Raw genomic sequence first — 15,418 nt, 5'->3', positions numbered from 1 at the left:
TGAATAGGAGGTGTCCTCCCAAAAGTTCCTGCGTTAATGCAGGAATGTTCAGAGAGGAAATGATCAGATTGTGATAACTGTAACCTCACCTACTTTGAATGGACTAAATGGGTGGTAATTGTAAGCAGGTGGGGCATGGCTGGAGGAGGTGTGTCACTGGGTTGTACCCTGGAAGGGTACATCTTCCCTGAAGGCCTTTCCTCTGGCTTTCTCTGCTTCCAAGCTGTCCGGAGGTGAATAGTTTTTCTTCTGCATACCCTTCAGCCACAATGTTCCACCTCATCTCAGGCCCAGAGCAATGGAGTTGGCTGACCATGAACTGAACCTCTGAGACTGTGAGCCAAAATAAACTCTTCCTCTAAGTTGTTTGTGTTGGGTATTTTGGTCACAGTGATGAAAACCTAACTAACACAAATACTATTCAATATTCAAAGTATTTCTGCAAATCATTTTAATTGATCCTTACTTTACATTTTCTAATTGGTAGGTAATAAAACCAAGACTTAGAGAGTTTAAAGTTCTCATTCAAAGAAAACACAAGACAAATAATATTAGTAGTTACTATATTTCAGGCATTGTCACGAGGACTTTCTATCTAATATCTCATTTAACACTCACATGAGCCCCAGAAGGTAGATATAGTAGTTCTATTATTACTTTTATTCTCATTTTACAGATGTTCAGCTAATACATGCCAAAGCACTTTTAACTCAGGTCTTCTGACTTCAGATCCCTCACATAATTTTAAATTGTTTTGTTATACATTATACTGCCCAGAACACGTTTATTATGATTATTTCCCCCTTTCTTTTCTTCTGTCACCTCACTACGTTTCTTCTCCTTTTTTGTCACTAATTCTGAGAGGCATAACAGAACAAAACAAAACCCCACAGTTAAGAGCTGGGTTTAGAAATTCAGGTTTACCTCCTTTAACAATATTAATTGGAACAGGGGGTGAGCAAATTCTTCTAACAACTTACTAGATCCAAAGCAGCTGCCAGGATGGATGCATCCGGTATTGTCCCTGGCTCACAGCAGTTTAACAGAAACTGGAAGCGTCTCATGCCTTGTCGGATTGCTCCAAGATTTACCACATTTTTGCTTTTTCCACCATCTTGGTTGGGAGAAAGATGGTCGTCGAAACTATGGCAACCTATAGGGGTTGTACCATAGAAGAGGATGAAAGAGAACACATCACAGATTTAAAAAGAACTTTAGGGATGAGTTGAAAAACTTCTCTCCCACTCCTCCTCCCTTCTCTGTACCTCTCAAATGCTTAATTTGAATTCATTCTGACTTTTGGGAATCAATGACACATGGCATATGAAAATCGAGAGTTTACCTAACTCCTTGAATGTAGGGTCTGATCACATAAGAGCTCTCCTACACATAAGAGCTCTTGGTATGTTTTAAATGATTCTTCCTGAATTAAGCAGCATTTCCCCCAGGAAGGAGATAGCCGAGTCAAGCACATAGAAGATGTACAATTAATTTGTTGGTTGAGTGAAAAAAAAAAAAGTTGCTTTAATCAACCAAATATCTTCCCATAAACATAGGCAATTTGATTCATTCCTTAAATAATTTTAGTGAATATAAAAGTACAAAAGAAAAAGCTGCTTTCTGAATGTCATCTCAATTCCAGTAAATGTTCACCAGATATGTTTTTTATTTGTTGAATAAATTTTTTTTTAGATTTTAAGAAAATTCTATTGTCAGTTTATCTCAACTAAACGAATTTCTAGTTCTACATTTAAATTGAGGGAAGAAATGTTTGATGTTTGTTTTCTTTAACAACTTTAAAGAAAAATAAACAAGGAAATGTGGTTAAAATAATAAATGAAAAAGGACAATACATCTCAAACAGATGTACAGGGGTTGCTTATATGCCTAGATTAGGAAGGAAGGAAGGAAGGAGGGAAGAAGGAAGGAAAAGAAGGAGGAAAGAAAGGAAAGGAGGGAGGGAGGGCAGACTCAAAGGGAAAGATGTTCACATGGAAAAGATTGTCGCAAAATACAATGTTCTTAGACTGGCAGATAATGTTGTTTTGGTTCATTTAGAACAGCTGGAGTTACCTGTCTTCTGTAAGAGAGTCCAAAATAATTATCTCACAGAATATATTTTTTAATTTTTAACAAGCCAGAGATCATAGACAAGGAGCAGTAATGTAGAAGCTATATTCCTTTGCCAAGCAAAAGCAAATAAATTATGCTAGATATGAATCTCAGATATTATTCTTTTGCTTTCTAGACAGGCAGAAAGAGACTATATTTCAAGTAAGTACATTGTTACTAGTCAAGAAATCAAGTTTAAGGATAAATATATTTTCATAATGTAAGGGAAGATTTCCTAACAATTACAGTTGTCTAGCTATGAAACAGGTTGCCTTGTTAAGTCATAAACTCCCCCACAGTGGAAATGTGCAGAGGGTGGCTGGCCACCTGTCAGGGATATAATGAGCAGAATTTCCAAATAAGCGGTAGGTTGATAGAAGTTCTGTAACTCTCAGATTTTAATAAGAAATAGAACAGCAGAAGAACCTCTGTTTTATTCTTCACAAACTCAGTGCCCACCAGGGAGTAAGGAATGTAGCAAGGCTTCTATAAATTTCTTTTCAACCAAACTGATAGTAAATAGAGAGGCTATACATAATAGTAAGTAAAAGACATGTATGAGAGGCAAGAGAATGAAAAACCAATGGAAACAAAATGACCATTTTAAAAAAGCAATTTCGAATAAAGAATTTCAGAAATTAAAATTGAAAAGAAAGTGGACCATTTCACGTAAACAAATTTCTGTTCTGTGTGACGAAAGCTGAACAGAATTCTTAGGCTGCAAGACATTTACCAAGACGCTTGAAGAAATTCTCCTCCTCTTCTCTTCCATTTTCCATTCCACTCCCTGGCCCACTTTCCGAAAGCTTCACAGCACTGGTGAATTTGACCTGAGAAGAAAAGGAAAGGAGTCTGATAACCAAGTTCAATGGTAAATCTTTGGGTTAAACTAATCCTTGCTTTAGAAAGCTGTTTGTTTAGAATATGAAGATTGCTTTGTTCTTCTGAATCCATGTCTAGTTTTGTCGTTCTCGTTTATTCCTATGTGCCAAAAAAAGGTATCACCAAAACTGCCCATGGAAGGGAGATTCTAGGTCAGAGACCAAAAGTTGAAAAATCAGGCACCTTGAAAATAACCTAGTAAACACCTCAGATCCTCTTAGAATTAAATTCTGATAAAGTCCAAACTCAAATTCATGAACAGCAAGATAAATTCATCCTTTATCAACACCATCAGAGGTAAAAATCAAACCAAAGTGAAAAATTGTCAAATAAAATACTTCAAAATTTTAAATAAATTTATAGAGTGCACTCTAATGAATTTGCAATATATTTCTCTTTCTAAGCATTAAAATGTTCTCTTGATCTTTTCTTTAATCCAAGTCCTCAAAATTTTGAGCCTAGAAGGAAAAGTTGTGGGCCACACAGACTCTCAAATATTTGGCCATTTTTTTAGCAAAAAAAAAAAGTTAATGTATTTTCTAAATGTTCCGTAATCTTGCTGGATTCTTTTTATAATTTGAATACATTACTTCTAAAACACTAGATAGAAGAAACCAGTTTTAGTGAGATTTTAAGAAGAAAGAATGAAAGCAAATAATTGGTAAATAAGGAAAGGTAACTCATCATATACTGAAAAGCAGGTGTACAAGTATCTTAGTCATGAATGATCCACAGTGAAGACTCCTAAAAATAAATTTCACTGAGAGTCATTCCAAGTCAAAAGCTACTACAGTGTGCAACAGTAGTACAAAGAAGCACTTAGTGAGAAAAGGCATCCTGACTATCTTTCCCAACACAGAGAATGTTCCAGATGGTCCCAATGGTTGTGAAAGGGGAATGAATGTTGTGTGTGTGTGTATGTGTATGTATTTAACATGTGCAAGGAGTCACTATCGAATTACTGCCTCCCTGGAAATGAGCTTGTGACACCAACAATTTCATGTGTTTGTTTAAGTTGAAAACAGCTGTGAAATGATGCCTATCTTTATGTCTGCATTATACTTTTATATAATTTTTGCTGCACTTTCCCTTTTTTCCCTTCCTATGATAGCCTACTACTTAAACATTTAAATTCTTCATTGCTTGTCAAAATTTCCATAAATTTGTTCAAGAGTCCCTTCAACTCTTCCTTACTGGGCCCCTCCAGGTGTTTAGCATTTCTCAGCTCTGACATTTTCCTATCATTTTGTAAGTGACTCAGATTTTCACTTACACAAGTCATGTCCTGTTTACCTTGGAGCTTTGCCTGATGAAAGACAGGCGGTCCACAGAACTGATGTCCAGGAGGTCCTCCACGCCATCTGCCAGGCCCGAGAGGGAGGATCGTTTCAGCCAGTTTCCTATTTAATAAATTTTTTTTCCAAAGAATTAGACTGTTACAGCATTTGCTCTCGAATGGATTAAGCAGAAATGCCAGCATGTGCTCAACAAGCAATGAAAGTTACATGGCTTTGATATAAATAGAAGCATAACAAGTTGTTTCCAGGGTGCATGCTTCGAATCAAAATGTTCAGTGTTGGACTATAAAATTACATAAGCAGGCAAGACCAGGACAAAAAGAACCTGGTCCTCTCCAGTGAATGAAATCTTAAGCCAGTCACTTGTCCCTGATCAATCTCACATCTCCCTTTAAAGTCTATTCATTTTACCTCCTAAATACCTCTCCAATCTGCCCACTTCTCTCTGTCTACTTAGTCAATCAGCCCAAGTGGCCATTTACTTACACCTAGACTACTAGGCAGCTCTCCATCTGCTCTTTAATGCTCGCTCCAGGATGATTTCCATGCTTTTTTTTTTTTTTATAAAGTCATTCTTTTTAAAAAGTATTTTTTTTGCAGCTGTAGATGGACAGCATGTCTTTATTTTATTTATTTATTTTTATGTGTTGCTGAGGATTGAACCCAGTGCCTCACATGTACCCTGCAAGCACTCTGCCACTGAGCACAGAGTGCTCAGTACCCAGCCCCCCATGCGGTGATCTTTTAGAAAATGTTTATATGCTCATGTTAATCTCTTGCTCAACAACCCACTTTGGTTATCCAGACTCCAGGATGAAGAGTCAACCTAACCTGCAAAATCATGTCCCCTGGCACCATAGTGATGCAGCCACTCTTCCCTTGTTTCAGTTCTTCAATTCCTTTGTCCTGTTATCTTTGCACTTACTATCACCTGGAGTGATCTCCTTCTCCTTTCTTTTAAGTATTCTATAGGTCTTGATGTCACTTCCTCCAGGAAATCTTCCCCGACTCCCACCTTCTCCCTCCATTTAGGTCACATCTCATTGCTGCAGGCTTTCAGGGTGCCATGTATAACTGCTTCTCAAAATTCATAGTTTGCAGCTATACTTAGTTGCATCATTATCTGCTTTAGTGACAGTGGCTCCTGCCTGATTGCAAGTTCAACAGTCAGTGTGTTTTGCTTCCTACCTAATCTCTGATACCTAGAATCGTGTTTGCACACAGTATAGGCATAGAACAGGGGCTTGAAAAATACCTGCAGAAACAAAAGAGTGAATGAGTAAATGAGTGGATGAAGCAGTAAGCCTGGGCCCTGGGGAGCTGAAACCTTTCCTTTTCTGTACCCTACCATGCATTGCTCTGTTTTGATGGTAAGTTGATTTGATGACATGGCAGGTGACAAGAGAATCCATAAGTAAATACAGACATACTTTTACCTATGGGGAGTTTAAGCTTCTTCCGGAGGGAAATTCTGCGGGACCGTGAGCGGGCACGCCGGTCTGAGGTGTTTCCTGAGTGGGCGGTGGTGCATTCTGAGGTGTCCTGCTCAGACTGGCTGCTGGTGTCACTTGCTGCACTCTGGGATTTGAACATTTTGCGCCAGAAATCTTTCCGCCCCAGGTTTCCTCCTTGCATTTGTTCATCGCTAGAAGCAAGCAGAGGATAGGGTTAAATGCCTGACAGGGCATGTGAAATTCTTCTCAATTTCTCTCAACCTCCTGCTGATGATATTTAGGCAAATTATGCAGAAAGATCTTGACGAGTTGGGTGTGGAAAGAGTAGGAGTCAGAATGGGAGGAGGCCCAAGGTTGACTCTGAGCTCTTTCTGAAAACAGTCATGTCTTAGCTATCAGGTGGAGGTGGTCATTTCTCTTCCAACCTTAATAAAACAGACTAAATATTATTGCAGGTATTCACCTGCAGTGTGAGTCATAATAGCAGAGGCACTTAAAATGTCAGTAAACATTTAGCTTTTTAAAAACTCCCCGGGGCTTCTGCAGTACTATTCCTCACGCCCCAACCCTTCTACCTGACACTAGTTGAACTCACAAAAAAATATTTAAATGATTGAGTGAACTAAGAAAGTATGATCACCATACCCTGGGGATACATCATCCTACAACCAAGAAGTCAAAAAAACAGGTGGAGTTTAAAAGTAAAAAATAAGTCCAACTTGATAGGACAAATAGAAATACTTGCAAGGGGATTTTTGACCAGGACAAGTGGCCAATAATATGCAGAGTTTAATCTCAGCAGGAATAATAGTACTACTGCTACTACTACTACTACTAATAAGCCAGCTGAAATGAAATTCCTATTTACACTCACCAAATTGGCACAGAATAAGGGTAGGGGAAAGAAAGTCATGGTTACTATCATATTGCCAGTGGTGAGGTAAGAACAGCTACATGTTTCTAGAAGATAACTTGGTAATATGCTTTTCAAAGTCTATAACCACACCTTTGACAGAGAGATTCAGTTTCCAGGAAGTAATCTCAAGGAAATGATGGAACAGCATACTTAGTTATAGATACAAGAAGACATTCTTGGTTAACATTTAAAAAGTGGGAACAATCTAAATGTTTAACTCTACAAAAACAGTTGAATAAATTATGAGACTTCCATTTGGTGATATGCTCTTTAGTCATTAAAATCTTATTTTAGAAGACTATCGCTATGGGCAATGTTCATGATACATTGCAAAGTTCAAAGGCAGCTACTAAATAAGTTTGAATTTAAAAAACTAGGACAATGTATTTATTAACATTAAAGTCATTCTTATACAGAATTCCTTAATAATTAATTAAAATTATTTTTATTTTCTCCAAAGATTATTTTTCTAATACTATAACCACAAAGCCATCTCATTTAAAAATTAATATATTTTAACTGATAAATAAAAACATAAAATTGTGCATAGAAAAAATTAACAGGATAATACACATCTGGGTATGAGTTTGTATGTAAACACACTAAAAACATACCCCCTATAACACATCAAAAGTTTACAGAGTTATCTTTTGTTGGTGGTAAACTACTTTTTCTTGATGCTTTTCTGTGTTTTCCACATCTGTCATCATGAGCAGCATCCATTACTTTAATAGTTAGGAAGGAATGGGTTATTATAGTCATCTAATAACATGATGAAATTTATTTATCTGGTTTTAGATAATGATTTGCTTATAAGCTTTGGGGCTGAGTTCCAAATTGGCCCCAAATTTGACAATATTGTAAAGTAGCCAATTTCTGGAGCTAATTACATGGAAATCTATATTTTATCTCTCCAAATGTCATCAGTGTACTCAATACTTTTTAATTCTTATTCTAAACAATGGCGTTCTCTTTGTCAAAATGGTATGCATTTAAACCTCTTTTCTAGAATTGGACTTCTTGGCTACATCTTTATTTTGGGAGGATAGGGGACACAAAGATAATGGTGTCACTACATGGGCTGAGCTGGGGAACACCCAAGGAGGCTATCATTTGTCAATTTTCTCAATAAATGCTACAATGGCTTTGTTCAATGGGTTCAGAGAAACAGGCACATAAAATCCACTTTTAGTGCTACTCAGTTAATGAGACTATTATTTAAGGAAGAAGAAGAAGAGATAGGACAGAAGGATTGGTAGGAAAAGAGAATCAGAAGGTAGAGGAGGAGCCAGGATCATCCAGAGTAAGCACTCACCTTTTTCCCAGCTAAACAGAGGATGTCCACCCCCTTGGATTGTGGACAAGTTCCATACTTAATATTTTATGACATTCCTCCAACGAACAATACTTATGTAGAGGCATATTAAAACATGTGTCTTCATTCAAGGAGAAAGAACAGACATGTTTTAAATGCTGAGAAATTGGGTGGTGTTTACAAAGGAACACTGAACAAAGAGAATATTTTGGAATCTAAAAAATGTCGTCACATCTAAAGGTGGACAGTTTTATTTTTAAAATCCAATTTACCTTTTAGATCATTCTCATTGTTCGGATTACCATTGAAGATTATTGAGATTATTACTGAGATTAGCTCAATAGTTGCAGGTGTTATTTGGGTAAAAAAAAAAAAAATCTCTCCTCTTTTGGACAGATTTTCTGTAGATAAAGCCTGTAAATTAGTCTTGTGGATATTCAGCTATGGAACTTCTCATTCATATTCATTTTTCCCTTGCCAGAGCTTATATTTGGATTTTTACCATGTCCTTAAGGGTTTTCTTAAAGGAGAAACTAAAACTTTTAATTTTGAAGAAGGAAATTAAGAAAATCAAAATCTTAATAATAATATGACAAGTTCTGCCTTTTCACTGATTAACTGAATCATTCATTCATTCTTAAAATATATATTAAGTGCCTATCATGGGACAAACTCCATCTTGGTTCTGGAGTTATAATGATAACCAATAATTCACATAGTCCCTGGACCTGTGGAACTGTGGATTTGATCAACCTTCTCCTTACCTTTATCTACCCAACAGGGCAGCCTCTAAGAATTTGAAGTGCTACAACTGTGCGGACTTTGGTTCTTGTAGTTTTTTTTTTTTTTTTCTTTTTCCAATTTTCTCATTAGGGACTACTAAATTCCTATTTGGTGGCTATTTGTTTCTTACCTTTGATTTACTTGACTGTGGAGAAAGGATACCATAATACCTAGGATATTCTGCACAATTACTGGAAAAACAACCATTTAATACCAAACAAAGGTTAGAGAAACAAAATGATGTACATAAAATGATGTACATTTTTAAAATACCGATCACTCCACTTGTGGGTAAATAATTCCCAAAAAGAAGAAGGAACACAAATGAGTCTTGCATAGAACTTGGCTATCTAATCAATGTTCACAGTAACCCTCACATTTCCTGGGGGCATTAATTTAAAGATGCCTTTGTTTTTGCCATTATGAAAAGTGGAGAGCAGCTGATGTTGGGATGGATCCTAGGGGAGGACCACAGTGCAGTAGAGTAGAACCTACATTTAAGCTAAACCTGAGCAAGAGCGTTGTGCAGCACATTGACAGACACTCATCCACTACAAAAAAAAAAAAAAAAAAATCACAAGTAATTTTAAGCATGAAAGCGGCTGACACCATCACCCCACTTGATATACATGCTATTTTTAAAAATGTATCAGTAGCAGCGTGCATGAAAGGCAGAAGTACGCAGAAACGAGCTGGGAAAGGCAATTAGGGAGGCTTTCTCTAGGCACAAGGCTGGTTAAATGACCTCGCCTGGAGAGTTCGGTAGAGAGGTCGGTAGCATTGGGAGTGAAAAGGTAGGACAGAAATAAGGCAAGCTTCAAAGAAAATGAAAACAAACCAATAAAACCCCAAACAAACAGCAACAACAAAAAACCAAGCAGCCGTTTAGAAAACAGAATTTCTTCACGTGCGGAGTGTCTAGAGCTCTGCACTGGAGATGATATCAAGCCTACTTACTGCTCTGGAGTCTGTGAGGGGCGACCGGACATGAAACTGCGACATTCCTCAGGGGCAGGGGTCACCTGGCCTTTATCCGCAATGCTTCCCGCCTCTGACCTATGCAAGCAGCACATTCCACCAATCACAACAGAGCAAGACACAACCTCTTAATACTTCAGGCTTTTCTATAAAGCAAAACGTCTTTTATAAACACGCTATATGGCTCGTCACCATCAGTCTGTGTTGTATAGAATTTACCAGCTCATACGCCTTATTGCTTACCAGTACCGCTATTATTGCAAATGGTCATTAACTAAAAGCAGGATTTTAAGTTTAGGAATTTCTTTTAATCTTTGTAAGTGGTATTTAGTACATAATAGGCACAAAACAAATCTAGGTTTACTAGAAGAATAAACAACATGAGGAAATGTGTCTTTGCCACATTTAGAATATCACTTACTGAACATGGTGATAAAGTCTCAGTAATCACTTTTCCTTTCTAGACATGTAGAAAAGTCTAAAATATACATAATTAGTTTACCATAGAGTGAAAAGTTAGAAGAGAAGTTCAAATATATGAAAGTTTGGGAACAAGCGAACTCTGATTCCATAGAGGTAGTTATTTATTATAACTTAATAGCACCTCATTTCCTTTTCTAAGCTGCAGCTCAACCACATCAGTGATAGAACTTATTACCATCCCTGCACTGAAGATCTGCCAAGTTCGGAGCACGTGAACAGGACAACTGAAGACAGTATTCTACTGACACAAGCGAACACCCCTAAGCAGAGAGCGCCAACTGCCAACCTTTTACTGCCTGTAGGCTTTGGTTCCTGTTCATTCTCTTCCACTTTTTTCCCTGGTGCTAACTTCTCAGCACTGTCAAGCAAAGCGCTAAGAGCCACTCTCCTGAAGACATTCCCATGAGCTTCTTTGATAAACTGGACCAGCTGACGGATGTCACAATACAATCCCTGTTTGAAAACAAGAAGAAAGTTTGGGGAAAGAAAGACGGAGGTATGAGCAGTTTTCAGAGGAAGAGAGGAAGACGGCAATTCCTTAGGTTTAGATAAGCCCTGGAATCATATGAGGTACCCCATTTGTGTACAATGGATTGAAATGCAGTCTGTAAAAAATTAAAAAATAGGGCTGGGGATATAGCTCAGTTGGTAGAGGGCTTGCCTTGCAAGTACAAGGCCCTGGGTTCAATCCCCAGCACTGCAAAATAAATAAATAAATAAATAAAAAATAAAGAAATAATTAAATTTAAAAAAAAAAGAAAGACAATTACTTCTGTTGAAACTTACAGTATTTCCTCTCAACATTGTTCCTTTAGAACATTACCAAGGACCTTGCCAATCATTTTTAGCATGAAAAAGCATGGTTACTAAGCAAGATTCAGGAGGCTGGCTATATCATTAGAAAGACATCAATCTATATTGTTGTCATTGAATTTATAAACATTTTGTCTTTTGATTCTAAAGAGATCTGAAGAGATGCCTACAAATAAAAATGTAGTCATTTTTTTGTTCAGACTAGAGATTTCAGTCCCTGCTCTGCTTCTCCAAATCTTCTGATTATGACACAATGTTCTTCTCTAGATACTTCTAGCAAAACCTGATTACTCAAAGGATGGTGAGTTTTGCTGGACACATTAAGCAAATGATATGGATGTTGTAGCCCCTTTGAGTGTGAACTTGACTCTGAACTTAACACCACCATTGATAAATCAACTTTTAAAAACATACACGAGACTTTTATTAAGACATTAAGCTTCACACCACCCAGCATGTCCTACTTTTCTCTTCCTTCTGTAAAAAGGTAGTTACTGTATTCTTTGCCTTAAGAAAATTCATGGGAAAGCAGATTGCAGAGGTATTTAAAAAAAAAAAAACACTTTCTTTGATAGCTTTTGCTTTTATAAACCTAACCCCAGTGGGAAAATTACACACATGATTTTTAGGAAAGCAGAAGGCAGGGCCCTGCAGGATAACAGAGAGTGTGTGTGTGTCCCTGGGGCTTGTGGGTATCAGGGTCCTATGCCCTTCACTCTGCTCTGCAATAGCTCCTTTATGGAAGGGGAAAGACCCCCAAAAGCAAGAGCTCTAAACTCAATGGAGAGTATACAGTTCTAAACATGCAGTGGGGAAATAATAGCTGTAGACTAATGTGAAATAATAGCTGTAGACTAATGATTGAGACCTGGGTAAACCACCTTGGACCATAGAAGCTACCTAAGACAGAGGTCTTTTTTTTTTTTTTTTTTTTTTGTGGTGCTGGGGATTGAACCCAGGGCCTTGGGCTTGCAAGGTAAGCACTCTACCGACTGAGCTATCTCCCCAGTCCTAAGACAGAGATCTTTATACCACTCTGTGAAGTGGGGAAACTCAAGAATGGCTGAAGTTTGATTTCCTATCATTCTAGTGGGATAGAAATTCAAAATCAAGCTTGTGAAAATTTAAAGAAAATTAAGAAGTAAATATTTCTTCTATATGTAAAGTTGTGGGAAAAGATTCATAAGCACTCACACATAGTATAATCAGCTTGTTACATTACTTCTTGCCATGAACAAAATGCATGTAAACATGCATTGGCCATCGTGTTGAACTCATGGTCCAAGAATCTTGTTGGGTTAACACTGACCATCAGCAAATGTTAATTTCCTTTGGTATAGAGTTTTGCTCTGTTTACCTCAAGTCAATCACTTGAATAGTTTAGAAGTACTGACAATAATGTCCTTGATTTAGCTAGATCAGCAGATAGTGTCTATATGTGCAAGTAACCAATTTCTGCATAGGGGTCTAGTATCTAACAGATCAGTAAGATGGAGAAATGCTCCTTTGCCTCCCAAAGAGACCTGAATTCATCTATTCACATCAGATTTACCAGCCTTAATCTGCATTTACTCTCCCAAGCCACAATCTCCTTGGGACAGTCAAATACTAACCTTGCATAGCCTGGTTCTCCTCCTCCCTACACTACTTGTAGGCTTTGGGAAACACTGTCCTTAAGGAAGAGTATCTAAAAGAGCATAGGGCTCAATTAAAGAAAACAAAACCAATTTCAGCAGCATGTTTGCATTAATTTTTAAAGTAAGTATGGTTTTAAAGTAATGCTTGATATATCATCCTTTAATATTTCATGAAGCAATAAACTATGCTCTTCTACCTTCTTTTGAAGGGCTCAAGATACCTTGCAACAATTTCACCAGACATTACAACCTTTAAGTTGAAAACAATGAAGACATGCCAATCTTCAGATAAGATAATAAGATAATGAGGAACAAGGAAGAGCGGAGCATGGATAAGGCTCCGCTGTGAGTTACTAGTAAGATGGATGAAAATGATATCTCAGCATTAAGACTTCAACTTCTCTTCCTCATGGCCACGACATGAGCAGTTTTCTCAGAGCAGAGGCTGAGAGCTCCTTGGGAAGGAGAGGAGAGTTTCTCACCAGATTCTCAGGGCTGTGCAGTTCGTGTGTGGTGGAGGCGCAGCGTGTGATAAGGGACTTAAACATGGCACTGACGATAATGCCTTCAACATTTTGGGCGGAGGACTTGTTGTCCACTGTGGTGAAGTTATTTCCAAACCCAGCCTTGTCTGGAAAGCAAAGGCACAAGTTAAAGGCAATGTTTCCATGAAGTTCCACAATCCAGAAAAGCAAGGAAGTGCTCAGCACCCAGGAAATAGCAAAGGGCTGCATGAAATCCAGACACTGAGGATTAAGATGCCTCTGGTTTAATAATCTCTCTGCAAACTTGGAAATAAAAGAATCAGAGCCTCCTTCACAGTCTTTTCTATGACATATTCAACTGCATTTGTGAAGTATTTTGATCAATTTTTAAAAAAGTGATCATCTATCACTTAAAACTGACTCCAGACCTAAAGTCCACAGCTGATCCCTTTCCTTTGCTATATTTCTTTATAGAATGCCTGGAATAATCTGTTATTAGAATTGTTTTCAGTCAAGCATATCACAAGTTTAAAAAACAATGAAGTGAGGATTCTAGTGGAGATCTGCATATCTTTTCATGGGATAATCAAATGATAAAGTCTGGGATGCAACCAGAAAAAGAGTCTCTAAACCCATCAAACATGTCTTCACTTTAATGGACTATCACTTATATATAAAATGAGCAAGTGTAGCCTATACTAAGTTGTTATTCCAAGAATTTACCTTTTTAATTTATTCTTTTTAGATAATACATGACAGTAGAGTGTATTTTGACACATTATACATACAAAGAGTACAACTTAGTCTAATAAGGATCCCCTCTTGTGGTTGTACATGACGTGGAGTTTCACTGGTGGTGTCTTCATAAATGAATATAGGAAAGTTATGTCTGACTCATTCTACTGTCTTTCCTAATCCCATTCCCCTCTTTTCCAAGACTTTAATCAAAATGTGTATTTTACTCAACTCAGGCATCATGCATAACATTCAGTTCACTGGGACAGTTGCTTTCAAATGGTAGCAGAGGTATGAAGGCAACTGGAATTCACTGGCTTCTCCCTGTAACTTAGGTCTTTAGGCAGAAGTTTTCTTAAAACCATGAAGCTATAAAATAAGTTGTAGGTCTATGTATGGTTCCATTTGCTTAGTTTTAAAAATGTAAGTCTATATGTAGGTGTATATGTGTATGTCAAAATTGTGTTATTACTGTTTACTATGACCACCTGTTTTGTTTTTCCTGTTTCATTGTATCAAAAACAATTGCCAAGCCCTGTGTTTGGCACATAATAATATTCATTTTGTATTTGTTGAACTAGCACATTTGTTCCCTGTCTCTTGATTGCTGCCTCAGTTGCCACAGAAGAGCAGGCCATATGAGACACAGAAGTATGAAGAGCAGTAGTATAAAGACAGCTAAGGTGTGATGCCACAATCTCTACCAAATTCCCGTTCCAAGGTGAGCTATGCTCTGAGGATAAGATCTGTCATCAAGACGACGTGCAAGCTTCTCGTCTATACACTCTTGCACACACTCACACACACACACACACACACACACACACACACACACATGTATCTTTTTTCTCTTAAATCTTATCTCCACAAACTTATTGTGCCCCTGAAACACTACCTGCTTCCTCTTGCAGCGATTTCTCCTAGAACTCAGGTGCAGCTTTACTTACTGTCAGTGACCGGCTCCATACAAAATCCTAGCAAAGCATGCAAGAAGTCCACTACATTATTCAGAGAGTCCTTGTTCACATAGTCCCTCATGGTTTGTCGGAACTGCATCTTATCTAGCTTGTATAGCTTAGTGAGGCAGTGCTGGGCCTGCAAGGAAGGAAGAAAAGTGAAAAAGTCACAAGTACCAGCTTAAGCTGCGGATGTCGTTAATCTGAGACAGAAGCCTTTGGAAGGCAAAGACTTCCATCCATCCCAACCCTGCTAGACCCTACTGTCTGATAAGAAGTGAGCAGAGACAGACTGGGTAGTCCAAGGGGAAAAACCCAAAGCTAATGTCAAATGCTGATCCCAGGGGGAGTTCTGTATTTACACCAAGATCAAAGCTTTAAGATCTTTTTATTTTAATTTAGTTAATTTGTTTATATTTTTTTATGTGGTGCTGAGAATGTACTGGGCAAGGACTCTACCACTTATCCACAACCCAGCCCCAAGGTTTTAAGATATTAATGAAAATAACTTAAAGCTTAAAATTTAGGTAAGTGATAGAATTAACAATGCACACTTAGAAAAACTCAAAGG

The 15,418-nt window shown here is 37.7% G+C and overlaps 1 protein-coding gene across 7 annotated transcripts in view; it reads right to left on the bottom strand.

Annotated features, from left to right (window-relative positions):
* The window catches only part of Unc80 (unc-80 homolog, NALCN channel complex subunit), a 206,871-nt gene that overhangs the window by 139,499 nt on the left and 51,954 nt on the right, over positions 1–15,418 (bottom strand). For 5 of the 7 annotated variants that reach the window (XM_047544569.1, XM_047544573.1, XM_047544570.1 and 2 more), the window contains exons 15-22: positions 14,839–14,986; positions 13,154–13,302; positions 10,508–10,674; positions 9,718–9,816; positions 5,723–5,937; positions 4,288–4,394; positions 2,846–2,942; positions 981–1,153 (exon numbers count right to left, since the gene is read on the bottom strand). In XM_047544569.1, the coding sequence (XP_047400525.1) occupies positions 981–1,153; positions 2,846–2,942; positions 4,288–4,394; positions 5,723–5,937; positions 9,718–9,816; positions 10,508–10,674; positions 13,154–13,302; positions 14,839–14,986 (1,155 nt within the window). The remainder of the gene's footprint in view (positions 1–980; positions 1,154–2,845; positions 2,943–4,287; positions 4,395–5,722; positions 5,938–9,717; positions 9,817–10,507; positions 10,675–13,153; positions 13,303–14,838; positions 14,987–15,418) is intronic. The other 2 variants (XM_047544571.1, XM_047544572.1) reach the window with 1 other exon arrangement.

Source organism: Sciurus carolinensis, chromosome 3 (genome assembly GCF_902686445.1).
Source record: "Sciurus carolinensis chromosome 3, mSciCar1.2, whole genome shotgun sequence".
Classification (NCBI taxonomy): Eukaryota; Metazoa; Chordata; class Mammalia; order Rodentia; family Sciuridae; genus Sciurus; species Sciurus carolinensis.
This window is presented reverse-complemented; position numbering and strand designations above follow the sequence as displayed.